Below are 26,913 nucleotides of genomic sequence, written 5' to 3'. Positions count from 1 at the left end.
TTTTGAAAACTTATTCTTCCTTGTTGGAAGCTTTGTCTAAGGCCAAAGAAGGATTTAAAAAAAAAACAATGCAGATGGGAACTTATTTATTTAAACTTGGAGAAAACATTTGGAAAGTAATGGTGTCAGAATGAAATTTCTAACAATCAGTTAAAATTTCCAAAACATTTGAAGTGTATTTTGATTTGTTTGGGAGCTCTGTTGGTTTAAATAAGGTATGTTTAATGTGGTCATTGGAAATTTTCACATCAGGCTGTTATAACAGGTTGTTCTCAATTCAGGGTGATTTTTGCCCGCCCCCTCACCCTAAGTGGACATTTGGCAATGTCTGGAGACATTTTTTGGTTGTCACCACCGAGAGTGTATGCTAGTGGGGGGGACATCTCGTGGGTGGAAGCCAAGATACTGCTAAATATCCTACAACACCTGGCTTAATGGACTGGCTATACTTTTTCCTAACATACAGTAATATGCATAATTTATAAAATAAATGACATTTGTATGTGACATGAATGTACCTCTCATACCAGTGGGAGGCACATCTCTGGGAAACAGGTAATACCTGGGATATGACTTGCTCTTAGAAAGCACTCAGTTAGTGGTGATTTCTAGAAGCCTTACTTAGAACTTAACCACAGTCAAAATAGCTTGAGAAACTCTTTCTTGCCAAAGGGACCAGAATAGCTTTGTCTCTATATCTGGAACGGGGTTATCTTCTCAGATACTTTTTGTCTCCTTCAGGGGGATGGTATGTACAACTCCTGGTGTTCCAGTAAGTCTAGCTTGAGTCTTGCAATCACTCCTCTTATCTCTTGAAGGTGCCTTGGAGTATCTCTGCTTGTGTGGTCTCCCAGTTGAATGCTCTGAGGTCAATCGCATGTCTTCTATCTTCATGTTTTGGGTATTTGCTGTGACATCCCATTTGCCTTCCCCTCCCTTAGTTGCCACAGCCCTCTGTTGTCTCCGGGGCTACAGGAACTTACCATGGTATTTCACAATCGTTTGCTGACACCTGGTCTCCCCAGCCTACTCGGCTTTTAGAAAACAGACAAGGAGGGTGTCTTTTTCATTTTGGTACCTTCAGTGCTTGGCATAGTAAATGTTTTTATTTTTTTTAAACAAATGAATGATTGAATGCGAGAGCATCATAATGTCCTTCATTATGACTCAGTTATGATGGTGTTCTTCCAGATTCTCCATCCCAATAATCATGGATTCATGTTCTGCATAGAACTGGTAATTGTTTCATTTTGTGCAAGAACAAACAGAAGGTCTCAGCTTTCCTGTCAGTCTAGGTTTAACCACAGTTAACGCTATTTGGCAGCGCCTGATCGTTTTTTTTGTACCGGCTTGCCACTGCCGGTCCTTCTCAATTCTCTTTCCTCATACACTTCCGTGCAGTTACCACTTCTGAAAGAACATTGGTTGAGTTAATGCGGTTTTTTGCTTTATGTTTCTTCACTCATTTTATTTGTTGCTTATTTCCGGTTCTGTTTCACAAAGGATTTGCAGAGGCCAGCAATTGTTCTAATGGGAAATTAGCAGGCTAGCTAGGCAGGATTCAGGGCCATGCAAAATGGTGTTGTTAACATTGTATTCTAATTTAGGATGAATCACTCCCAAGATTCTGATAAAGGCTTCTATTTCTGATACCTGGAAAGTAACAGGTTTGGCTGGACTAGAAAAATCAACAGAAGCATAGACCAGATCCACCTTCGTGCCTTTCTGAGATTCTTACTATCAAGTCAACATCAGCTACAACCCACTTTACATCACTCCTCAGTTTGTTGTCCCCCAACTTCGGTTAACTCTCTCATGTCACTAGAAGCATTTCTTATTTTTATACATTTTTCTAGACTGGATCAGCCCTTGCGACATGACAAAAGCAGAGGATAGGAGAATTTCTAACATCCTCTAAGGAGCAGGTTTTGTATAGAGGAAAGGATTTGGAGTCCAACAGTCCAGGAGTTAAATACCCAGCTTCCCCATCTGGAGCTGAATAACTCAAAATTAGTCACTCTATCTCTCTCAGCCTCAGTTTCCCCATCTGTAAAATGTGGATTATAGACCCTCCCTCTCAGGTTATGGTAAAGATTAAATGAGATAAAGTGCTTGATAAGGGGGAGGGTATAGCTCAAGTGGTAGAGAGCATGCTCAGCATGCATGAGGTCCTGGGTTCAATCCCCAGTATTTCCAATTAAAAAAAAAACTAATAATAAATAAATAGACCTAATGACCTCCCTTCTCCCCCCCCAAATATCAACCCCCTCAAAAAAAGTGCTTGATAAAACAAAAGGGGGAAGGGGCTTTATTGATAAATAGCCCCTTCCAGGAATGAAGAGCAAGTTATGTTTGGGGAAAAAAGTGTATCGTGTATGTGAGTGCGTGTGTGTGCCTGCCTGCCTGTGTACACTAACACATTTCCAGTTCTGTCTAATGCAGGGATTAGAAAAGTACAGAGAGGACTGCTTTCTTTTCAAATTAAAAAATATATACATAAATAGAACATATATACATATATACACACACAATTTACTAACACAAAACAAAAATCCATGCTATTACCAGCTAGGCTAAGAATTAGATCATTAGCAGCATTCTGTCTCCCTGAAAGGCCACCATCTCAACCGCAGGTAACCACTATCCTGACTTTTGCTTTCTTTATGGCTTTATCACCTGTGTTTTGTTTTGTCTGCTTTTGAAAGTTTTATTAATGAAAACATCCTTTGCTGTCTTGCTTCCTTCACTCAGCATTATTTTGAAACTCATGTCATTGTGTTTAGCTGTAGTTTATTTTTTCATTGCTGTAGGAAAACACTGCAATATAAAAATAACCGTCTTTATTGCGATGGATTTTTGGGTTGCTTCGTTTTTTTTTTTTTTTTTGCCATGATGTTGTACAGTACTATTTGTGCATGCTTGTACACGTCTCCTGATGTACATAATGAGGAGTTTCTCTAAACTATGTGTCCAAAAGTGAGTCACAGGATATGAATATCATCAACTTTAACAAATAGTGGCAAACTGTTTTTCAAAGAGACTGTACTAATTCATACTCCCATCAGGTGTGTATAATTTCGAGTAGCTGCATATCTTTGCAAACACTGTGAGACCTCCCCCCATTAATTGGGTGCACGTTTGCATGTTACTGTATCTTATTATGGTTTTATTTTTCTCAATTTTTGATTATGAATGACATTGAGTACTTTTTCATATGTTTGTTGGCCTTTCGGATTTCCTCTTTAGTGAACTGACTGTTTAAGTCTCTCGTTTTTATTTTAAAATGTCCTAGCAGACAGTCTCAATACCTTCACCCATTCGTTGCAGTCAACGAGGCAGCTGTAAGGAAGGTCACACCCAGAACATTGCCTGCCTCAGCTGGAGCAGAGAACCAGTTGATTTACCAAAGTAACAAGTCCTTCGACTTTAGCCAGGATTGAGGAAAGAGACTACCAGGCAGAGAAGCCTGGCTGTCTTCCTCCTCTCAAGTGGCCATGAAAGCAGGGGACACCGGCCCGGCAGCCTCCCCAGAGATCCTAACACAAACAGACGCGTCCCCAAACACCGCATCCCTCTGCTTAACCGCCAATTTCAAACTTCCAAGACCTGCCCTGCCGGGTTTGTCCTCCCCGTTTCCCATTGGTCAGGAGTCAAAGGAAGTAACAATTTGATTGGCTCTCTCTTTCTCTTCCTCTGTTTCTTTAAGGACTTGGGCAGGGCCTGGTTGGGATACAGCTGTCGATCATAGGAGCGGGCACGCTGATTGGTCCAATGTAGCGGGCCCCGCCCGCGACGTTCCCAGAGTTCAAACGCCGCGGCGGGAGGCGTGGGGCGGAGTAGAGGGGAAGACTGGCGGGGTCTTGTGAGCGTGAGTCTGGTTACCCCACGTCCAATTCTTCCCCAGCCGATTCTGCAAGACCAGGGGAAGGGTCTCCTGCACCCACAACAGTCCCGGCTTTCCCTCTCGGAGCCGGGAGCGCGGCGGTCCTGCCCACAGGGCTACCGGGGGTTTTCCCGGGGAGCCGAAGGGTCGGCGGGGCGGTGCCGGGGCCGGAGGAATTCCTCTCTCAAGCTGGGAGTGGGGTCCTGTGTTTGTTCTGTCCTGCCTCCTGTTAGCATTACTACTGGAGGCCAGTCTGCGTGACTGTGTTTTAGTGTCTTCACACTCTTCGTTTCCATCCATCACCTCCTGGCTTTTTCACTCTTTTCCGGACCCCCTGGTTCCCCTGCTATTGTTAGGGAAGGCCAGGTCCTGCCTCAGACCTTCGCTCTGGCTGTTTCCTCCGCCTGGGATACTTTTCTTTCCCCAGATATCATCAGGATATTGCCGCTTACTCCCTTCAGATTTTGATTCACGTGTTACCTTCTCAGTGAAGTTACTCTGACTGCACTTTTATAACACACACACCCATGTCGCAGTTGCCCTCATTTTGTTAATTTTGTTTGTTTTGAACCGCATAGCTCTTATCACAGTCCAGCATACCTAGATTATGTGATTTGCTTATTTTCAGCCATTCATTCAGTAACTGGGTGCCAGGCTATATTTTTCCCTACTCTATGAAGATAAAAATTACTGCCCTCGGTGGGGTTACATTCTAAGGCCGGGGTAGGGGGCAGATAATAAATTTCTGAGTAAGTGAGTATGTCACATAAGATTTGCAGTGTTATCCATGTTACAGAGAATAAAAATCTCATTTTTAATCTCCATCGCCAGACTGACCTGTGTGGTGGCAGATTTTCACCTCTCTGTCCCTGGTATCTTGAGGAAGATGCGCAGTACGCCCTTGACCTTTTCCTATCTCCCTTCCTCACCAGTGGGGAGATGTTGAAGTTCAAGTATGGAGCACGGAATCTGCTGGACGCTGGTGCTGCTGAACCCATTGCCAGCCGGGCTTCCAGGCTAAATCTTTTCTTCCAGGTAACAAGCTCGCTTGCCAGTTTTGCTCACCTGTTTTTGTTTCCTTGGAACCTCCTTGTTATTCACCTTTGCTTTTATTGTAGGACTGAGGCTACCCTAGGAAAAAAATCCCATTGGGTGTTTTATATGTGCTGATAGTATTGGAACAAGGAGCTGTTATACAGACAGGAGTAGGTAGCCCAACTTGCCCTTGAAGGGAGAGGGTATTTTTATTATATTTTATTTTTTAATCACTTCACACACTTTACACTTCTGTACTAAAGGTTGTCTTTTTATTAAAGATAGAAAAGCAAATGAACAAAGACACTCTTTTGGCCAGGATTTCTGTTGGTGTAATCCTGTTTCATTTTCTTCTTTTTTTTTTTTTTTACCTTTTTATTGATTCATAATCATTTTACAGTGTTGTGTCAAATTCCAGTGTTCAGTACAATTTTTCAGTCATACATGGACATATACACACTCATTGTCACATTTTTTTCTCTGTGATTTATCATAACATTTTGTGTATATTTCCCTGTGCTATACAGTGTAATCTTGTTTATCTGTTCTACAATTTTGAAATCCCAGTCTATCCCTTCCCACCCTCTACCCCGCCCCCCACCCCAGTAACCACAAGTCTGTATTCTCTGTCCATGAGTCCATTTCTGTCCTGTATTTATGCTTTGTTTTTGTTTGTTTGTTTGTTTTTGTTTTTTAGATTCCACATATGAGCGATCTCATATGGTATTTTTCTTTCTCTTTCTGGCTTACTTCACTTAGAATGACATTCTCTAGGAGCATCCATGTTGCTGCAAATGGCATTATGTTGTCGGTTTTTATGGCTGAGTAGTATTGCATTGTATAAATATACCACATCTTCTTTATCCAGTCACCTGTTGATGGACATTTAGGTTGTTTCCATGTTTTGGCTATTGTAAATAGTGCTGCTATGAACATTGGGGTGCAGGTGTCGTCCTGAAGTAGATTTCCTTCTGGGTACAAGCCCAGGAGTGGGATTCCTGGATCATACGGTAAGTCTATTCCTAGTCTTTTGAGGAATCTCCACACTGTTTTCCATAGTGGCTGCACCAAACTGCATTCCCACCAGCAGTGTAGGAGGGTTCCCCTTTCTCCACAGCCTCTCCAGCATTTGTCATTTTTGGATTTTTGAATGACGGCCATTCTGACTGGTGTGAGGTGATACCTCATTGTAGTTTTGATTTGCATTTCTCTGATAATTAGTGATATTGAACATTTTTTCATGTGTTTTTTGATCATTTGTATGTCTTCCTTGGCGAATTGCTTGTTTAGGTCTTCTGCCCATTTTCGGATTGGGTTGTTTATTTTTTTCTTATTGAGTCGTATGAGCTGCTTATATATTTTGGAGATCAAGCCTTTGTCGGTTTCACTTGCAAAAATTTTCTCCCATTCCGTAGGTTTTCTTCTTGTTTTATCTCTGGTTTCCTTTGCTCTGCAGAAGCTTGTAAGTTTCATTAGGTCCCATTTGTTTATTCTTGCTTTTATTTCTTCTAGGAGAAAATTTTTGAAATGTATGTCAGATAATGTTTTGCCTATGTTTTCCTCTAGGAGGTTTATTGTATCTTGTCTTATGTTTAAGTCTTTAATCCATTTTGAGTTGATTTTTGTATATGGTGTAAGGGTGTGTTCTAGCTTCATTGTTTTACATGCTGCTGTCCAGTTTTCCCAACACCATTTGCTGAAGAGACTGTCTTTATTCCATTGTATATTCTTGCCTCCTTTGTCGAAGATGAGTTGACCAAAAGTTTGTGGGTTCATTTCCGGGCTCTCTATTCTGTTCCATTGGTCTATATGTCTGTTTTGGTACCAATACCATGCTGTCTTGATGACTGTAGCTCTATAGTATTGTCTGAAGTCTGGGAGAGTTATTCCTCCAGCCTCATTCTTTCTCTTCAGTAATGCTTTAGCAATTCTAGGTCTTTGATGGTTCCATATAAATTTTATTATGATTTGTTCTAGTTCTGTGAAATATGTCCTGGGTAATTGGATAGGGATTGCATTAAATCTGTAGATTGCCTTGGGCAGTGTGACCATTTTAACAATATTGATTCTTCCAATCCAAGAGCATGGAATATCTTTCCATTTTTTAAAGTCTTCTTTAATTTCCTTCATCAATGGTTTATAGTTTTCTGTGTATAATTCTTTCACCTCCTTGGTTAGATTTATTCCCAGATATTTTATTACTTTGGGTGCTATTTTAAAGGGGATTGTTTCTTTACTTTCTTTTTCTGTTGATTTATCGTTAGTGTATAGTTCTTTTGTTTCTGATGTCGATGGAACACTACTGATGTAGAAGTCCTTGTTTGACTTATGTATTCACAAGTCAAAGGGACAATATAGATAGTTGTGAAGATTTAAGTTTGAATCCTGGCCCCAGCATTTGTTAGCTGTTACCTTGGGTGAGTCAGTTGCCTTCTCTGAATCCATTTGCCAATCTTTATAATAGATTATAGCACCTAATTTACAGAGTTGTGAGGATTAAATGAGATAATCCAGGTAAAGTATTAATTCCTTGCACGGCTCTAGGGAATCCCTTTATAAACGGTAATTACTATTAATACTAAGCATAGAAATAGTATTAGTTATAGTAATAATAAATTTATGTTCACTTAGCAGTAACTATATTTAAGAAGGTATTTTTAAGAAGGTATTTTTGTAGGGTACCTGATTGATGATAAATACTAGTATGTTCTTGATGACATTTTTTCCCAAGGTACTGGTACGGAGGAATGTTCAAACAGACCAGAATGGAGACAGATTGATAGCTTAGGTTGTTCTGTGGGACCATCCCTGTCACTATTTTAAGTCTCGAGATATTTTTCACGAATGAATAGTCTTGTTTTTGACCTCAGCTGATTGGAGTGCTGCCACTTCTTAACCTCTGTATCGTTTTATTCCAAAACTCTTCCAACTTAATAACACAATTTATTAAGGGCTTATAATGTGCAGCTGTGGAGGGAGGCCAAGGCTGACCCAGAATCACGCAACTGGTAAATGGCAAAGTCATGCTCCATTTTTGATCTGTGGGCGTGTAACTGGGGACGGGGGTTGGGGGCAACACTGCCAGCGTATGTCAGAGTTTAAGTGAATCTTCTATTTAAATATCATTAAAACAGCAAAGATGGTGGGTGAATCCCCAATTCATCTTTTTTTTTAATGAGTTCCTTCCCGCACCTAGGAAAGCTATTATTTGCAAGCATAGCTTACACCTGACATTTGCCTACTATAAACAGGTAAGGATACTGCTCTTTCCCCATCCAGTGCCGTTTTAATGTGGTTTGGATAGAGAGTAGTTTTTTTTTTTTCCTGTTTAGGTAAGTACTTTAGACAAGGTCTCCGTTTCTACTTAACAGTCCTTCCCAACAAGTTCTAGGTCAGTGGTTGGCAGGCTTTTAGATTTTCGAGCCAGCAAAATTTTACAAATTAGCTGGGCTAACCTAGGTTTGATGGCTTTTGTGTTTTGCCAAGTAAGGGATGTAAAAAAACAAACAAGAAATACCTATTATCTTCTGGTCCTTTTATTTCATAAAGGAAAGGCATTTTAAGAAACACCATGAAAGGAAGGACATCTTTTGAAAATAAAGGAGCATTTTACAATTTGAATACACTTAGCTTTGTAAAAGAGTCATCATGTAGTGTTCATTTTTTCTCATTTCATGGCAGACTTGAAAACTTTAAGACTCAGGATTGTTTTGGGGAACTGCTGCTTAGTCTAAACTCATTAAAGAACAGAAGGAATGAATTTTATTACTTTCTCAGTTAATACAGAACTATAAAGTGACAGGTATGGTGGCCTTTTGTGACCCAGGGCTTAACAAACCTGGCTGAGATTTGACCCTCTTGGGGGAGTTGTTAAAAAATATACTCCAAGCTACAAACTGGAAGATTCTAATTCAGTAGGTTGGGGATAGAACCTGAGAGTATGTTTTTTGTTAGTTTGTTTTTTAGTGAAGTTCTCCAGGTCTCCGGGTGATTGAAACGTAGCCAGTCTGTTTCTGTTGTCCAGTGCTGTGTAACAAACCACTCACAGAGTTTGAAGCAACAGTGATTTGTTTCTCAGGATTCTTTGGGTTGGCTGGATTTAACTAGGTGGTTCTTCTGCTCCACCCTGTGATGTCAGCTTCAACCAGCGGGGGACCATGTTGAGTTGGGAGCTGGTCTGGGACTGGAACATCTGGAGGCTGACTGCTGGCTGGGCACCTCAGGGTCCTTCCACAGACCTCTCCTCTCTATGAGATCTTTCATTATTCAGTCTAACTCAGGGCTTGTAACTTTTTTCTGTAAATAGTAAGTATTTTAAACTCCATTTTAAATTCCATAGGTCATGTGATCTGTGCTGCAACTGCTCGACTTTGCCATCGTAGTACAGAAGCAGCCATAGACAGCGTACTAATTAATAGGTATGGCCGTGTTCCAGTAAAGCTTTATTTATAAAAACGGGCCATGGGCCAGATTTGGCTGACCCCTGCTCTAGCCCAAGCTTCTTGGCTTCCGGAAAAAGCAAAAGGAGCAGTTGCCAGACTTCTTAAGGGCTCCACCTGGAACTGGCAGTGTCACTTGGGTCACGTTCTGTTGGTTGAAGTGAGTCCCTGCGAGGGCACAGATGCGCGGGGAGAAGAAATAGATTCCAGCCCTTGATGGGTAGGGCGGCAGGTGGAGGAACCGCTGGTGGCCATCTTCTCAGAGAGACCGCCACACCACCCGCCGCCTGGCACTGGTAGGGGTCATGGCTGGGGGTCATGGCTCTAGACCAGGGCTTGCGAACTCGTTGTCTGTAGGGCCGGGCAGTGAGTATAGATGAGTCAGGTGGGCCAGAGAGAAGAGCACGCAGTCGAATCTGCAGTGAAGTGCAGTACGCTTCCGCCACCCAGAGGGGCAGCATCCTCGGGCTGCAGCAAGACATTGCCGGGCAGGAAGGCGGGGCAACGTGGCCAGACCTGCCAGTGTTTGCAGAGAAGCCAGAAGCACGCCCCCACTCCTTTGTTTTGCGTGACATCTCCTGATTTTTCAATACTGGCAGATAACTCAGATTGTTTTAAATACCGTAGGCCAAACAAAACATGTCTGTGGGCTGGATACAGTCTGCCGGTTTGTGACTGTTGCTCGAGATCATGAATAAATTCAGCTGTAGTGTAGTCACTCCATTCCCACGGCTCTCAGTGGTTTGAGGGAATTAAAGAAACTGAGGTTACAGAAACAAAGCTCTGGGAACACATGAAGGAAGCAGCAGTCACCATGTCCTACTGTAGAGACAAGGAGACATGTCAGCACTGGCATGGTCCAGGGTAAATGTCCCCATGAGCCTCAGACCGTTAAGAAAGAAGCACCTTTTCTTACTCAGGGCATACTCGTGAAAATTTTCTTTCCAGGTGCTGGAGGAAGAAGCCCACGGTAATGGAATTACACAAGTGATAACTTAATGGCTGTCAATTGATGGCGCTTTAAAGAATGAAGCCACCAGATTGTGCTGTTAGCGTGTGTCGTGAGCAGTTGAGTCGAGTTGGTGGTTTGCAATTTACTCTGCGTGGATGTTATTGATCAAAGCTTTTCATTATTGACAGTGTCTCCATCTGCTGTTTGCTGTTTTTAGGGGAAACCACCCTCGATGACTCAACAGCAGATGTCTGCTCTCTCCCGAGAAGGGATATTAGATGCCCTCTTTGTTCTCTTTAAAGAGTGCAGTCAGCCTGCTCTGATGAAGATTAAGCACGTGAGCAACTTTGTCCAGAAGTGTAAGTGTGGGGAACTTTTTCTTGAAAACTGGCCAGCTTAGAGAAAACTGGAAGGGGGGCAGAGGTAGGATGGGTTAGTGGTTGGTGGGAGTGGGTAGGAACTCCGCTCTTAGACCCAGCGTCAAGGTCAGGTTCTGCCTGTTGTCGTTGGGAGACCGGGGAAGTCAGGCCTCTTGGTTGCAAGTGACAGAAACTCAACTCAAACTAGCTTGGGACAAAAAGTGAATTTTTTTGGCTCATGAAACTGAGAGGCCAGGGATGGGTCAAATTTTAGTCACGGCTGGTTCCAAGGACTTAAATAAAGTCCTCTGGCCCCATCCTTAAGTGTAAGGCTGATTATTCATTAGGCCTGGGAAACGCAATATTTAGCGCCCACAATACTTTTAATAAATCGATTTTATTGTAACTAGTTTAACTTAATTTTATTTTAAAATCATAAGAAAAATGGGGATATAATAATGTGTACTGATTCCAGATTGTATTCATCTTTATACCAATGTGGTCATAAAAATATATAAATATATATATTTGTTTTTTGTTTTTTGTTTTAATGGAGCAAGGGGTTGATGAAGGCAAAAGTGCCTAGGGACCATGAAAGTCATAAATTGGCCCTGCCCACACCCTGTTCTTGATTACTTGACTTCCAAGTAGTGGTGCAGAAGTTGGCTGCTGGTTCCCCAGTTTTGTATTTTTTTCATCTTACACCAGAGTCTTTCGACCAGTAGTGAATTTGCCCCCCATCCAGGGACATGTGGCAATGTCTGCAGACAGTTTTGGTTGTCACAGCTGGCAGCGAGGGTCCTGGCATCTAATGAGTGGAACCCGGAGATGCTGCCAAACATCCTCCAATGCACCGGACAGTCCCCTGCAACACAGAATTATCTGGCCCCAAAGGCAGATAGTGCCAGGTTTGAAAAACCATGTCTTAACATGACTTTTCAGTGTTAGCTGACCACCCTAAAGTTTAGTGGCTGAAAACAAGAATCATTTTATTATCTCTCATGATTCTGTGGGTCGACTAGGCTCAGCTGAGGATTACTCTGCCCCAGGTGACATTGGCCAGCATTGTAGGCATCGGGACTGGAACGCTCAGGATGGCTCGCCCATTGTCTGGCACATTGCCTGGAAGTCTGGGCGACTCTGGGACTGGTGGGCCTTTCCATGAAGTCTCAGGGTCTCTTGCTCTCCACCTGGCTCTTCTGTGTGGTCTCTCTGTAAAGGGTCAGCCAACTACAGCCTGGGAAGCCTGCTTTGTAAACAAAGTTCTACTGGAGCACAGCCACATTTGTTCTCATCTCAGTGGCTGCTGTCACTTTATAAGACACTTCAGTAACTGTGACCCTGTGACCTGCAGAGCCTAAAATGTTTACTGTCTGGCCCTTGAAGAAAAAGCTGCTGACCCCTGATCTCCATGGTCTCTCTAGCAGAGATGTCTGGATTTCCTTGAAGACAGCTCAGGGTTTCCAAAAACACAAAAGTGGAAGCTACGAAACCTTAGGGCTGAGCCCTGGAAGGGACATAGAATCTCTCTGGCTGCATTCCATTGTTTGAAGTGAGTTGTAGGGCCACCCAGATTCCAGTCCCGGGGAACTACAGCAGGCATGAACTGGGCACCCTCTTTGAAAACTGGCTCCCTGACTCCGCCCAACATGTCTTCCACTGTCTGTATTTGTGCAATCCCAGGGAAGATTCTCATTGGCTCTGGTTTGGGTCACTTGCCCAACCCTTGACCAGTCACTAGGCCCGGGTGTGAAGTATTGTGATTGGCCTCATCTGGGTGCCCAGGGATTCAGGGCACTGAGATCACCAGGACCTCACTGAATGGGGGGGGTGCAGTCACCCAAAGGAGCTGGGAGTTTTGAGTAGATAAAACCACTGTCTGTCCACTGCAGTGACCTTTGGTATTTATGTGTGCCTTGTCTGCTCTCGATGTCCCCATCTGCAAAATGGGAGACACGTATCACGTAAGTAGCACTGGATGAGTTAGTGTACAGACCAGACTTACCATGTTGCCTGGCACGTAGAGACACTCAGTCAGTGTTACCCAGGAATGACAGCCATAAACCTCAATGTCTAATACATTGTGTATCTTTAAAATGTACTTGATGCATTTGTTCGAATAAGCTCCTACCTTTTTTCTTTGAGTGTTTAAATTCTCCAAGAGGGTGCAGGAAGGGAAGAGGAGTTAAAGCAGTGGATCTTTCATTCAGTAATCGGGAGGCTGGGCTTAGTGAAATGTAGATTCTTCTAATAGAATTCTCTTCCACGGAACTGTTTCATATTTTTAAAGAAGCTTCCTGGAGAGTCTGGTTGAGAGACAGTGATTGAAAAAAGGTGGTTGTATTAGTATGGTTTTTCTTCCCCTCTCTTTTGAGTTTCTGTTTTGGAATGGAAGCTTCATTTTTCCACGGGAAGAAGGATCCAACAGCTGTTCCTGCATTAAGTTTCTTGAATCTTGCAGAGATGGAGATTTTCTTCAGGGACCCTTGGAGGAAATGAGACAGGGGATATAGCCCTGAAGCAGTGCCCCTAGCTTGGGCCAAGGGAGAGCAGGGAGCTGACATCTGGGAACCAGGGAAGGGATTTTTGTTTCTCAATTGTTATGCTATCCCCAGTGCCTAAAACTGTGTGTAGTACATAGTAGGTGCTCAGTAAATATTGGTTGACTGACTCTTGCTAATGAACAGAGTAAATTGCAAAATGTGAAACACAGTATCACATTTTGTGTAAAAAATAAACAGGTGTGATGTTAAAAATGCATATAAAAGTGTTGATAAATGTGTTTTTTTTAATGGAGGAACTGGGAATTAAACCCAAGACCTTGTGTATGCTAAGCACACACTACTACTGACACACCCCCACTCCCGCTGAGTTGATAATTGTTAAAACCGAGCTCTTTTTGGTGATTTGACAGTCGCTGAAATTCTACATTCTTTTAGCTACATTCACTACAGGCAAACACTTCAGTGTGTTCACAACCTTAGTACTTTGTGCGAAATATAACTTTAAGGAGTACCCCATCTCCTCCCCAATTGCAAACATAATACAAAGTTAAATATGAAAGGTCAAAGTGGGAGAAAATCCCTCAAAATCTGAGGTAACCACTGTTAACAGTTTGGTGCATAGTCTTGCAATTTTGCTTTTGTCCTTATGAAATATTTATTATGGAAATTTTCAGGCATATCAAAAGGTAAAGGGATGAGTGTCATGAACCCCTGCATTCCAGCCACCCAGCTCTAGCAAGGGTTTAATCTTACACAAAATGGGTCGTATGTGCGTAATGTTTTTGCTGGTAGCTTTGCTCACCCAGCAATATATTTACTCAAATATTTATGGAGCACTTGCCATGTGCCGGCTTCCATTCTGGGCACTGGGTTTACAGTAGCTATCAAACCAGAAGAAATCGGGGGGAGGGTATAGCTCAGTGGTAGAGTGCATGCTTAGTATGCGTGAGGTCCTGGGTTCAGTCCCCAGTCCCTCCATTAAAAAGAAAACAAAACTAATAATAAATAAGTAGATCCAATTACCTGCCCCCCCCAAACAAAACAGAAAAAATCATTGTCCTTGAAGACTATAGGTTCCCGTGGAGACTGAGCTGTTTAATTCTTTTCACCGTGTGCCTGATACTCTTTTATGTGGACTCAGGTTGTGTCCACTTTCCTGCTGATGGATGTTTAGGCTGTTCCTGATGACTTTCCTGTGACGAGCAGTGCTCATCATGAGTGTCTTGATGTGTGTGTCTTCCGAGCTTTTCTGTGAAGGACGTACTCCTAGAGGTTGAAATGTTGGAAGGTGGAGTTTCAAACAAGGAAGCAGCATGCCCAACTGTGCTGGCTTTTGCCCACTGGGGTCCACATGTGTCTATGACAAGGTCACTCCTTGACAGTGTTTTCATTTCATGCTTTGCTCCACCCTACGCTGCCTTCAGTGCTGGAACTCATGGTGTGCAGGGACGGGGTTGATATGGTTTAGGTGTCACAGAAACTGCCAGGAGGGAAAGAAGTTGTGAAGGTTTTTTTTTTTTTTTTTTTTTTTTTTAACAGAGACTTGAGTTTAGTGTCTCACTTGTTCACCTTAATAACCCAAAGCCTTTGGATAACAAATGGCACCATGGAATAGGTTTCTCAGAGATCTGAGAGCGTCATGGTGGTTTCGCCTGTGAGCAGTCTTGTCTGCTTATCGGATTGAGATGCCTGATGGTTGCCATTGACAGACCCAGAGTTATTAAGTTGGACGAGGCTGTAAGCAACGTGGAGGCCCAAGGCCTGACCAGATCAGGAGAGACTGGCCTTGTGTGCCAGCCGTAGTGAAGACAGGTTCAATCCAGAAAGTTGCAAGCCAGCATGTTTGGGGAATTAATAATTCAAAGCTCAAGTACTTGATCTGAAAGAAACTTGGAAAAGGATGGGGAAGAAAGACTGGGCTTGGCACAGTGACGTCAGGACGAAAGGAAAATGCCGTGCAGCTTTCAGTTTTGCTTCTGCATGGGATCCTCCGTGAAGGCTCTCTAGGTGTTTGTTTATTTTTTATCTTTTTTTTTAAACAACGATCACAATGAATTCATATGGATCTACCCACTGTGCTTGCCTGATTCCCTAAGGGACCAAAGGAAGGTGTATTTAGGATGACTGGCTGAAGTAGGAGATGTGGTCAGTACAGTGGAGTTCATCACATGTGTTTCTGATCCAAGTGAATTCAACTCCACCCATAGAACAAAGAAAGGAAGTAGATAACAATTAAAACTGTGTCGGCTAATTCATCAGTATGACACTCAGTGACTGTGGGTATGAAATGGCTTTTCCCTTTGTTGGACTCTATCCCTCTCCACCCTCTCCATCCCCAGAATTTGTAGATTGAGGCTCTAACTCCCAATGTGGTGATATTTGAAAGTGGAGCCTTTGGGAGGTAATTAAAGGTGGGCCCCCCTGTTGGAATCAGTATCCTTAGAAGAAGAGGAAGAGAGACCATGGCTCCTTCCCTTTCTGCCATAGGAGGACCTGGGAAAGGTGGAGGGGAACCAGGATCTTGGTCTGCTGGCACCTTAATCTTGGACTTCCCAGCCTCCAGAATGCTGAGAAATAAGTGTCTGTTGTTTAAGCTGCTTTGTCTATGGTATGTTATTAAAGCAATTAGAGCAGACTAAGATCCCGACTGAGATATGGCACTTGGGAAAGGAGTCAGGCTATATGCTAAGAAAAATGGTAAGTTGCAAACCCATCCAGATGTGTGACATGTCAACACAGCAGGGTGAAGGTCAGAGCTCTATTTGGTTCCTGGGCAAAGCCTTTTTTTCCCCCCTTTTATAGCACCTATATGTTAAGGAATCCATGGGAGATAAAACTTGGGCTAGTGGGATAAAACTGAGCAGGGCACACGTAGTCAGAATGCAGTGATCTGGAAGTGAACTCCAAAGTCATTTGAGATGAGGATTGTGTTGCTTCCATCCCATTATAAACTGGTCGAAAGGCTGATCAGCATCTTTGACCAAACACTGCCCTGCAGCCTGCAGAGAGGAGGAAGAAAAGCTTGATTTCTGTTCTCCTGTTTTCTGCATCTACAGGATTCAAATTATAGCTGCCATGGAAACTGCTTTAGAATTTCTGGAGCCCTTAATTTTAACTTAACATAGAGAAACACTTTGGTGCTGCTTTCATAATTATTCATGACGACAGGACAGTGACTAAATGTCTTTTGACAGCAAGGGAAGACATAACAACACTTTTCCCTTTCTTCCTTTCTTTGCGCTTTCGTAAGGGGGTCCGTATTTGAAGCACTTTATTGACCCGGGAGTCACTGTTTTGTCTCTTACAGATTCCGACATCATCACTGAGTTACAGGAGCTCCAGCCTTCAGCAAAAGACTTTGAAGTCAAAAGTCTCGTGGCTTGCGGTCACTTTGCCGAAGTACAGGTGGTGAGAGAGAAAGCGACTGGGGACGTCTATGCCATGAAAGTCATGAAGAAGAAGGCCTTGCTGGCCCAGGAGCAGGTAGGAGCATTTTAACCTCACAGCCTTTCCCCTCCCAGAATGTTCACTGCATAGATGATCACCTGCTGGACTGACATCTGGGATGGAGCCGGTTTCCCTCTGTATCTCTAGCTAATTATGCTTGCACGGCCAGAAAGTTCTTAGCACTCTTTCTCCAGCTGATAGTGACTAATTTTGAAGGCTGACAAGCCCCCACCCCCCACCCCCAATCCCGCCTTGGTTGCTTTATCATGTCTTTACAGTTGCATATTATTCAGAACCAACTTGGCCTTTTAACTAATGAATTTGAGATGATCTTACATGACCATCAGCTGGGACCTTCAGAGCTATGCATACTGTGGGGTGAGGCAGATAGCATTTGCCTTCTTCCAGATATTTGTGTTGTGGGCACGTGCATTTGAAGAAGTTACATAAACTTGTTCGGTGGCGTGGGAGTTGCTGGTTTCAGAGCAGGTGAGTAGTTAATCTCTCCAGTGGTGGTGTTTTCCTCTCTTTTTAAACAAGGCTGCTGCTTCCAGACATATTGATTCATTTGCTGTGCTTCTGGAGAGACAGCCATCAGCCTTGGAGTTCAGAGAGTAATTTATGAGTTACACACATTCGAGTGCACATCATGTGTTCAGTAAGGCACCCGGCTCCGTGGGAAGCCTGCAAAAGGAATCAAAGGCTCTGTAGCTGTTAGTTCTAGGGTTTTAAAACAACCTTGGAAAGTGGAGGAAAAACGCAGATACATAAAGCAGGTGCTGACGAGCTAAAGCATCACAGATGAGGGAGCAATTGGCAAATTCCCAAATGATGGAGAGAGGAGAGAGGTGTGTGGGCCAGAGACAGTTAGGGAAGGTTCACACTACTTAGGGGAAGTGTAGGCTCTGGGCAGAAAGAAGTGGTGAGGAGGTACCAGATAGAACTGTGGTGTGTGTCATCCGGGAGGTCTGAGTACTAGAATTCTTTGCAGATGTGGGTTTTTTCCCTCCTTGGTTTCGAACAAACAGACTGGGAAATGGGGAGAAATAAGGACATTTGGGTTGGGAGGGGTTAATTGGTGGGAAACTGCAAGAACCCTTTTTTGGTTACTTTGATAACATAGGCAGCGTCTAAGTAACCATTTTAACCATTTTTAAGGTGCAGTTCATTGGTACTAAGTCCATCCACAGTGTTGTATGAACCACACCCACTGTCCATTTGTAGAACACTTTTATCATCCCAAACAGAAACTCTACCCATTACAGAGTAGCTCACCATTTCCCCAAGAACTGTTTTTTTGTTTGTTTGTTTTTTGTTTTTTTGGAGTTGCAGTTCAATCTGTCAGATGGTTGGGGATCAGTTAGGCTTTTGGAAGAAGGTTGGGATCAGTGTCTGGGGATGTCAGTGAGTTGGTGTGGCCTCCAGTTGAAGAAGCAGCGGAGGGCAGGAAGCTGCTTGTCAGCATCAGGATGCTGTGGCCTGTGTTCAGGAAGGAAATGTGAGCAACTTCATAGAGAGGAGAAACGACGGGACCCAAGGACCACCTGCCAGCATTCCACACCTACTGAGCCCCTGTTTCCAGGTCCTTGGAGGAGGCTTTAGGTGTAGCCTTGTGATGCTCATGTTGTAGATGGGAAATGGTGCGTGTAAAAGGAAACTAATCCGACACGTACCATACTGCAGGCAAGCAACAGAGACAGTCACGAATGTAGGTGTGCCCGCCTCCAGGTGAATGACCTGAGATGAGCCTGCGTGAGGTGTGGGCTGGAGGTTTTGAAAAATCACGCACATGCAGGAGCTAATTAAAGCCACCCACCATTCCTTAACTGAGCCATGGTGAAGCTTCAGAATTTAAGGGCATGAGAGGAGAGAAGTCGGTACAGGGAGTGAGTGGAAGAACATGCCAGAGAGGAGGTGGGAAGAGGCAGAGTCCTGCAAACAAGACCTGTCACCTAGGAGACACCAGCACATCTGCCCAGAGTTCAGTGAGAACCGGGAGGAGTCCTCAAAGACCGTTTATTTTAATGGAAGCTTCAGGGGTCCGATGAGGAGTCGACGGTGAGCAAGTGAAGGTGTAGACCCTTCAGTTCAGCCACCCTTGCACTGAGCACTTTATGTGACGAGAAGCATCAGCAAATCTGGTGCAGTAGATTATGGGGGTTGGGTTGGCGTTTCCAAAATGTGTTTGATATTAAACTGGTGGTGTGCAGGGTGATTTTAGGTAGTCCATGGACAGAGCTATTTTAAAACATTTAATAGTTGCATATTAACTGGCATATCCAAGCCTGGGATATTGACAGATGTTATTGTTAGAACTAAATGGAAGAAGGTATATTTAAAATTCAGTTATTTGGCGAGAATCACAAATTTACAGAAAAGCTGCAAGTACAGTGTGTCAGTCAAGGTCCTATAGTATATCTATAAAATATATATTATGCATACACATTGAATATACATACACATTGAATATACATACATATACACACTGCATATTCGTACATATGTATATATGTACAATTTAGGTGATTGTGGGGGCTGGAAAGCCTGAAATCTGTAGTACAGGTCAGGACGCTGGGGATTCTTGGCAGGAGCTGGCGATGCAGTCTTGAGGCAGAATTTTTTCTTTCTTAGTGGTGCCTGTTTTGTTCCTAAGGCCTTTCAACTGATTGAATGAGGCACATCCAAATTATCAAGGGTAACCTCTCTTACTGAATTAACCACAGTCTACGAAATACCCTCATGCGACACCTAGATTAGTGTTTGAATGGCTGGGTTCTGTAGCCTGACCAATTTGATGCATTAAACTATCATGTATGGTATTAACAACTTTTTTTCCTGAACCACTTGAAAATCAGATGCCAACCCAATGGATGCCGCATTACCTCCAGGTACTTAAGGGTACCTTTCCTGCAATGGGAACATTCTCCCATGAACCACAATACAACTGTCAAAATCAGGAAATTAACCATGATGAGTTACCACCATCGAATCCTCAGGCCCTGCTCGAGGTTCACTAGTTGTTCTTTTAGAACAAAAGGATTCAATTCAGGATCACACATGGCATTTAGTTGTCCCATCCCTTTAGTCTTTTTCAGTCTGAAAGTGTCCTTTAATTTTTCCTGGACTCTCACGACCATGGCGATTCTGAAGGTTACAGACCAGTCATTCTGTAGAATTGAGATTTGTCTGATGTTGCTCATGCTCAGGTTCAGGTTCTAGATCTTTGGCAGGACTGTCACAGATGAGATGCTGTTTTCTTCCCATTGCATCCCTACAGGTGACTCTGAATTTGTTACATTCATGAGAGTGTCACTTTGGCATCTGCCACACTTCTCCACTGTGGAGTTACTCCTTTCCTTTTGTAGTAACAGAAGTCTTTTGGGAGGAGGTACTTTCAAACTATAGAAATACCTATTCCTCATAAAACTTTCAATTTATTTATTCACTTGTTTATATCTGTATGGACTTGCGTTTTCCTGTCAATGAGTTACAGTCCATCCCTGTCATGATGTATGTTTACACCCAAGTTGTCCCCAAGTTGGCCAGTGAGAATCTTTTCAGGTTAGCTTTTCTGTCATTTTGACATACTCCCCATCTTTGAGTTCTGTGTTGCTTTCTTATACAGCAAGATGCCTAGGCTCTTGTACTTTGTCTTTATCTGCCCCAGCCCTGCAGTCACTCATTTCTCCAACGAGTATTGTTTTTTTTTAAGTGGAGAATGGTATTTAAAGGCCAAGATCTGGGCACTAGGTGTTCTCATTGCTATTGGGATATCACTGCTCCCAGACCTCTCTGGTCAGAGCCAGTGAATACATGTACATGTATTGCAATATACCTACCTTCTCTCTCTGCCCCCTAGCCCTTACACACGCACATCTCTATTTCTGCATCTGCTCTGTGTGTTGAAAACCATGTGCTCACACTAGAACTTCCAAGTCTAATCTAGCTTCACAGAGTTCATTCTAATTTTCACCCTTTTCACGTTTGTGAAGTCTCTTCTCTGAAATGACCTTTAATATTTTTCACTTGTTTTGTGTACCTGTGGACATCCAATCTACTGTCTTAGCTGCTGCCACTGCTGTCCCGTCCCCTTGGTGGGCTCAGCAGCCCTGCTCTAGGCCATCTCTGCATGTGATTGCCCTCCTCACCATATATGGGCCCCTGATACCCGACACTGGGCTGCCCCACATGTGGCTGCTGCCCTCCTCACCCTCCTTGGGCCTGGCGCCCTGTTCTGGACCACCAGGCTCTCTCTCCCTGGCACCTGTCATGGATGCTGACTTGATCCTCTTCCATCTACTGGCTTTAGGTCTGAATTGTCCAGGAGGGAAAGGTGATGAGAAAGAGAAAGAGATTTAGATTTAAAAGAAGTGAGTTGACTTGATACAAAGATGTTAAGTAAATAATTGAACACATAATATGTGACTCTGGCAAAAACACTGAGCAAAGTAGGCGCATGAATGGGATTTGTGAAATATTAGACTAAATGATGGCTTAAAAAAACTGGAAATATCAGATGAAGCTTAGAGAGCAAAGGACTTTCACCCCCCTGCCCCCTCAATACACACTTAGTTCTTTATAATTGTCTAATGGTTTCTTTTCCCACAGGTTTCATTTTTTCAGGAAGAACAGAACATATTATCTCGGAGCACAAGCCCTTGGATCCCCCAATTACAGTATGCCTTTCAGGACAAAAATAACCTTTATCTGGTGAGTCGTTCCGTCCATCTGTCTGGAATTGGTCTAGTTTTGTGATAATTAGATGGCACAGCTTAGAATTGAATGTGGTTCTTGCCCATGTGGTCCATGACACATCTCATTCATTCTCATGCTTTCCTGTTCTGGTGTCTTCTTGTTCTTGTCCTAAGGATGAAGGGCTAACCCATAGAAACAGCCCCATTTATTGCTGGATAGCATAGCTATGCCTCAAAGGACAATGAAGAGAAGTCATTTATTGGGGAATAGTCTGATATTACCTTTAACAGAATCTTGCTTTAGTTTTTAAAAATTGAGCTAACATATGGTTTTTATAAGAAAATGCAAACATTGCAGAAAATGTTTGAAATAATACAAGGAAAAATTCTCTACCTTTCTTTTTTTATTTTAATTTTTTTTGTTGTTGAAGTGCAGTTGGTTTACAGTGTGTTAATTTCTGGTATACAGTATAGTGTTTTAGTTATACATATATATTCCTTTTCATATTTTTTTCATTATAGGTTATTACAAGATATTAAATATAGTTCCCTGTGCTGTACAGTAGGACCTTGTTTATTTTATATATAGTGGTATCTGCAAATGCCAAACTCCCATTTTATCCCTCTACCCCCTCCTTCCTCTCTGTTAACCATAAGTTTATTCTATGTCTGTGAGTCTATTTCTGTTTTCTAAATAAGTTCACTTGTGTCATTTTTTTTAGGTTCCCCATAAAAGTGATTTCATATGGTATTTCTATTTCTCTTTCTGGCTTACTTCACTTAGTATGACAGTCTCCAGGTCCATCCATGTTGTTGCAAATGGCATTATTTTATTTTTTATGGCTGAGTAGTATTCCATTGTCTGTATATACCGCAACTTCTTTATCCACTCATCTGTCGATGGACAGTGGACATGTAGGTTGCTTCCATGTCTTGGCTATTGTAAGTAGTGCTGTTGTGAACATTGGGGTGCATGCATCTTTTTGAATTAGACTTTCTGCTGGTTATATGCCCAGGAGTGGGACTGCTGGATCGTATGTTTACCTTTCTAATCTATCTCCCCAGGGAAACAAATGTTAATGGTACGTATGTTCTTTCTCACCCTTACCCTTGCCTTGTGGAAAAAATATTCCTGTGTCTATGTATAGCACAAGTATATGGTTTGTTTTACAAAAATGATGTATTACTGTCTACTCTGTTCTTCAGCGTGTTTTTTGCCTTTCAATAATTTGTCCCTGACATCCTCCCACGTCAGTACCTGCAGATCTGCCTCGTTCTTTCCAGCGGTGCCATAGTTTTCCCTGGTGTTCATGCAGCTTAACTTACAGAATGCTAACATTCATTCCGGGGCCTTTTTTAGGTTCTTGGCTGTTTTGATTTATAAAGTAAAATAAAAAAGGTACCCTAGAAACAATTTGTGTTTCTGATTCAGTCATTAAAACAAGACTTTCCTATTACCCTGAACGGAGATAAACTTTTGTAGAGACTCACATAGGAGAAAAGGGTAAGAGATGGATTCCTATTTGTCTTGAACTGGGCAGTTTTGGGTTTACTTTGCCACCTTTATTTCTAACCTGGAATGAATAGTTTATTTGCCTTGGTTTCATATGAGTTGTGAACCCAGCACCAGTGGATAGATTCCTCTTGGCCTCACCCAGCCTTCTGAGCAAGGATGCTCGAATACAAATGCATCAGGAGACTGGCCTTGTGAGTATGAAACTTCCTTCCCTTGAGTATTGTCCTGGAAGCTTTCCTTCCTTGAAACCTGGGGCATGGAGCCCTGACCTTTACGAATGACCGTGGTGTGTTTCTAGGCTCCCTGGGGTTGTAGGACACTTGCTGCATGCATACTAGTTGTCTTGTGCCCTGTGTATCTTGAAGAGCAGATGAACTAACAGATTTCTTCATTAGCCCTCAGAAAGGAAGTTCCCTTGACACAGTAGGCTATTTTGTTTGTTTGCTTGTTTGTCGGTTATTGTTGTTTTGGATATTTAAATTAGAGCCGTGCAAATGATGTAGAACACCATGAGGATAATGTTCAGTTTTGAGGCAGCACAGAACACAGGCAGTCCTGGAGCTAGGAAAGGCTCTGATTTTTGGCAAAAGTTGAGAGTCTAAACTTTTCTGCTCTGTCTCGTGCTGCTCTGAAAGCTCACCTTCTTAATGTCCCATCTCATACATCGTCTTCTTAAAGGTAAGCATCACTGAGATGCACTGGGACTTTGACACCATCAGGGTCAGTTTGCAGAGGTGACGACAGAGTCTGAGTGTTCTGTGTAAAGGAACTCAGAGGAGTGAGGGCTGGTGGTGCAGTCTCAAGTGGCAAGCCACTGCTCTGTTACCGCAGGGAAACCACTGCCCGCCTGTGGCGGCCGGCGAAGATGATCAGCGGGGCCCCGGGAGTGAAGCTCGCTGTAGTTTTCTTCCTGTTGATCGTAGTTGTTGTTTTTTTTTTCCCCCACCCCTCAAGTGTTTTCAAAGCCCATCTTTAGGAGGGTAATACTTGGGCATTTTGAGAATTTTAGATGTTTTGGTGTAACCCTTTTTATCATTACCAGTTGGCTTTGTCACAGTGGTAAGAACCTTCCCTTTTTCTTAATCGTGGATTTACCACTGTGGACTTCTGCTGGGGTATAGCTTTTTTGTAATCCCTTGTGGATTGGGAAAATCTGCCGTTCCTCTGCTGGGACAGGCTTCCAGCTGCAGGGAGCTTCCTGTTTTGGGTCTTTGGGTTTTGGGCTTCCCTCTGGATCTTGACACTGGCCTTGGCATCCTTAGATTAAAATAATCTCGGTTTTTCCACCCTCCATCTTGCAAGATTTGACTGATCTCAAAGCAGCTGTTGTCGGGGAGAGGATATAGCTCAGTGGTGGTGTGTGCTTAGCATGCATGAGGTCCTAGGTTCAATCCCCAGTGTGTGCTTAGCATGCATGAGGTCCTAGGTTCAATCCCCAGTACCTCCATTAAAAACAAAGAAACAAACAAAAAACTAAAAAGACACAAAAACCGACAGCTGTGTGGAGTTCTGGTTGCCTCATGACCTTGATACCTGGCTGCAAGGGAGTATTTATAACCCTTCCTTAGTAGCTCAGTTGGGTGTTACTGATGCGATCTTGTAATTATTTCCTTGTCTGTACCCTCTTCTCCAGTACTTTGGCACTCTGGGGCAAAATGCCTACTAAGGGTACAGTTTTCGTATAAAAATCCAAACTTAGCATAAGAATTAAGATATGATGATAGATCCACCATCTCTTATCTGCAGTTCTGAAATACCCAGTGCTCTGAATAAAGTGACCTCAGGTTCTTTTGTTACTCACAGCCTGACCTGAGCTCTGCAGCAAAACCCGACCCGAGCTCTCTTCTTCATTCCCTTTAATGTGACTAGTCACACGTTTTGCTGCAAATTATGAATACGTTTGATTACAGGGTGGTATCCCAGGCCCTACCCGAGGGTGTTGCATAACATCAAGTACGTGCCACAGTTTACCTTCCTAAAAGCTGAACGTTTCTGAATCAGGAGACACATTCCGCCTGCAGCAAGATAAGGGGACTGTAGATCCACATTGGCATCGTGAAGCATGGAAATTCCGCTCTGCCTGTTGACTGCTCCTAGATCACTAAACCTTTGAAGTTGGGGGAAACATGCAAGTCATAGCAGGCTCCCCTGGCAGTTGATCATTAATTTGTAATGCAGTTGTAGTTTAATTGAAGATACATTTAAAATCAGTGAAAAAAAATGGGATTCCATTTCCCTCATGTTTCTTGAAGCTATCTCTTGTCTCTAGTCCTCTTTTTACTGTGAGTCTGGGCTGCCCTCCTCATTTGCCTGCATTCCTGCCTCAGCCCCCTCAGTAAGTATTCTCTCTGCCGTCTGTCCTGCTTTCCCCCCAGGCCTTCACACTGCAGCCAAGTCATCCCGCTGTTATAGCCCTTCAGGGCTCCCTGCCGCCCTCTGGATGAAGTCCAGACTCTTCCTCGTGCTTTCCAAGACCTTTTTCTGATATCCCACCAGCCTCATAGCTCACCGTCTCTCTCCTTTCACCTAACATTCATCCCGAACTTCGTTTGGTTCTTTGAACTTGCCTCTGACCTTTCTCCACACTTCTCCCCTCTATCCCTGTTTACCCGGCTGACTCTTGCTTCTGCTTCTGACCTTGGGCTAGATGTTACTTCCTCCAGAAACCCTTCCCGGACCCTCTGCTTGTGGGAGGGGTGCCCTTCTGCTGTGTGCTCACTGCGGCCTGAAGTACTTCTTTTGGAGTGAGCGATGGTTACCTCCACCAGGCTGCTCCCTCCACAAGGAGAGCAGTTACATCTCCCTTGCTTCTGATCGCGCTCCCCCAGGTCATTGCTTAAGAAATGCTTATTGGATGAATGCACGGTTCATTTCATAGAAATTGATTTACATACAAATGTACTTACTGTGTTATGAAAATCATATTACGTTAACAGTGTGAGTTCTGCTCTCCAAAGTATGTAATTGAAGACAGACCCAGTGAGATTTTTAAGATTTGGATTGCAGCGGGAGGAAATTGAACTCGGCCTCTTTTGAGTTTTGTCGGTTAAAAATTTCCCATTCGTAGTTCCATACCGGTGGCTGTGGCTTACCCCTTTTTGCTGCAGAAAATTGTGGCAAAGTCCATCTTCACATCTGGTTCTATATAACAAGGCTAGTGGTGTGTTCTGGCAGGTGGCCCATGAAAGCAGTGTTTTGTTGCTCTGGTTCATGATGAAATCTGTGCAGTTCTGCTCAACAGATGCATTCACCAGTTTCCTTCCACCAAGGAGCTGATCTGTACAAAGAAAACACTGTTTTGCAACTCACCACTTTGTAGTATTGTTGTATCTAAATTCTCTGCGGGATTCCTAAAACTTACTGGCTTTGTGTTGATGATTTTCATACGGAGGGTCTTTTCAGGCTGCCCTTGCTCTGAGCCTATAACTGACCCTGAGTCTGCTTTCCTGACTGCGACCTCACATCGACTTCCCTCTGTTCATTCCCAGTGGTTTTTCCCCACGTTGCACACGGGGATGTATTAGTTAACAAAGAGACCCTGAAATACAGTTGAGGTTGGCGGGGCAGCTCCATTGTATGTGATAATTCAGGGACCCAGGTTCCTACTGTCGTGTGGCTTCCTGTCCTGTAGGATGTAGTCCTCTTGGACATGCTTGAAGTTGGGCCATTTCATGTCTTTGTTCTACCTGGCGGGGAGGAGAAAACAGAAGAAGGATGTGAAAGTGGTCCACAGCACCTCTCACATCTTGTTGACCAGAACGTCATCATGTGCATGCACATCTGTACCGTCAAGCTGCGTGGCCTAAGTCCAGCTAAAATTTTTACTGCATGGGAGCAGAGAAGAATGGATTTGGGGGGACAAGTTAAAATCTGGCCCAGAGGTGGAAACAGCTCCTTTCGTAGGTAATAGGTGAGTTTGGATGCCAGGCCCCCTAGTTCTGACTCCCACGTTCTTTATGTTACATCAGTGCTGGTGTATCCCAAACCACTTCTAACATGACCCCGGTTCTGATGTCTGGCTTGGGGTTAGTTTTTTTTCTATTTCCTATCTTGCTTTCAACCCACAGCTGTGCAATTTTGTGGA

The 26,913-nt window shown here is 43.3% G+C and overlaps 1 protein-coding gene across 8 annotated transcripts in view; it reads left to right on the top strand.

The window, feature by feature from the left end:
- Positions 1 to 3,797: 3,797 nt before the first annotated feature.
- CIT (citron rho-interacting serine/threonine kinase) overlaps positions 3,798 to 26,913 on the top strand; it is a 149,731-nt gene continuing 126,615 nt past the window's right edge. For all 8 annotated transcript variants that reach the window (XM_072953653.1, XM_072953655.1, XM_072953654.1 and 5 more), the window contains exons 1-5: positions 3,798 to 3,868; positions 4,816 to 4,918; positions 10,527 to 10,668; positions 16,480 to 16,655; positions 21,228 to 21,329. In XM_072953653.1, coding sequence (XP_072809754.1) covers positions 4,823 to 4,918; positions 10,527 to 10,668; positions 16,480 to 16,655; positions 21,228 to 21,329 — 516 coding nt within the window. In that variant the 5' untranslated portion in view covers positions 3,798 to 3,868; positions 4,816 to 4,822. The remainder of the gene's footprint in view (positions 3,869 to 4,815; positions 4,919 to 10,526; positions 10,669 to 16,479; positions 16,656 to 21,227; positions 21,330 to 26,913) is intronic.

The sequence above is a fragment of the Vicugna pacos genome, chromosome 32 (assembly GCF_048564905.1).
Source record: "Vicugna pacos chromosome 32, VicPac4, whole genome shotgun sequence".
Lineage (NCBI taxonomy): Eukaryota > Metazoa > Chordata > Mammalia > Artiodactyla > Camelidae > Vicugna > Vicugna pacos.
This window is presented reverse-complemented; position numbering and strand designations above follow the sequence as displayed.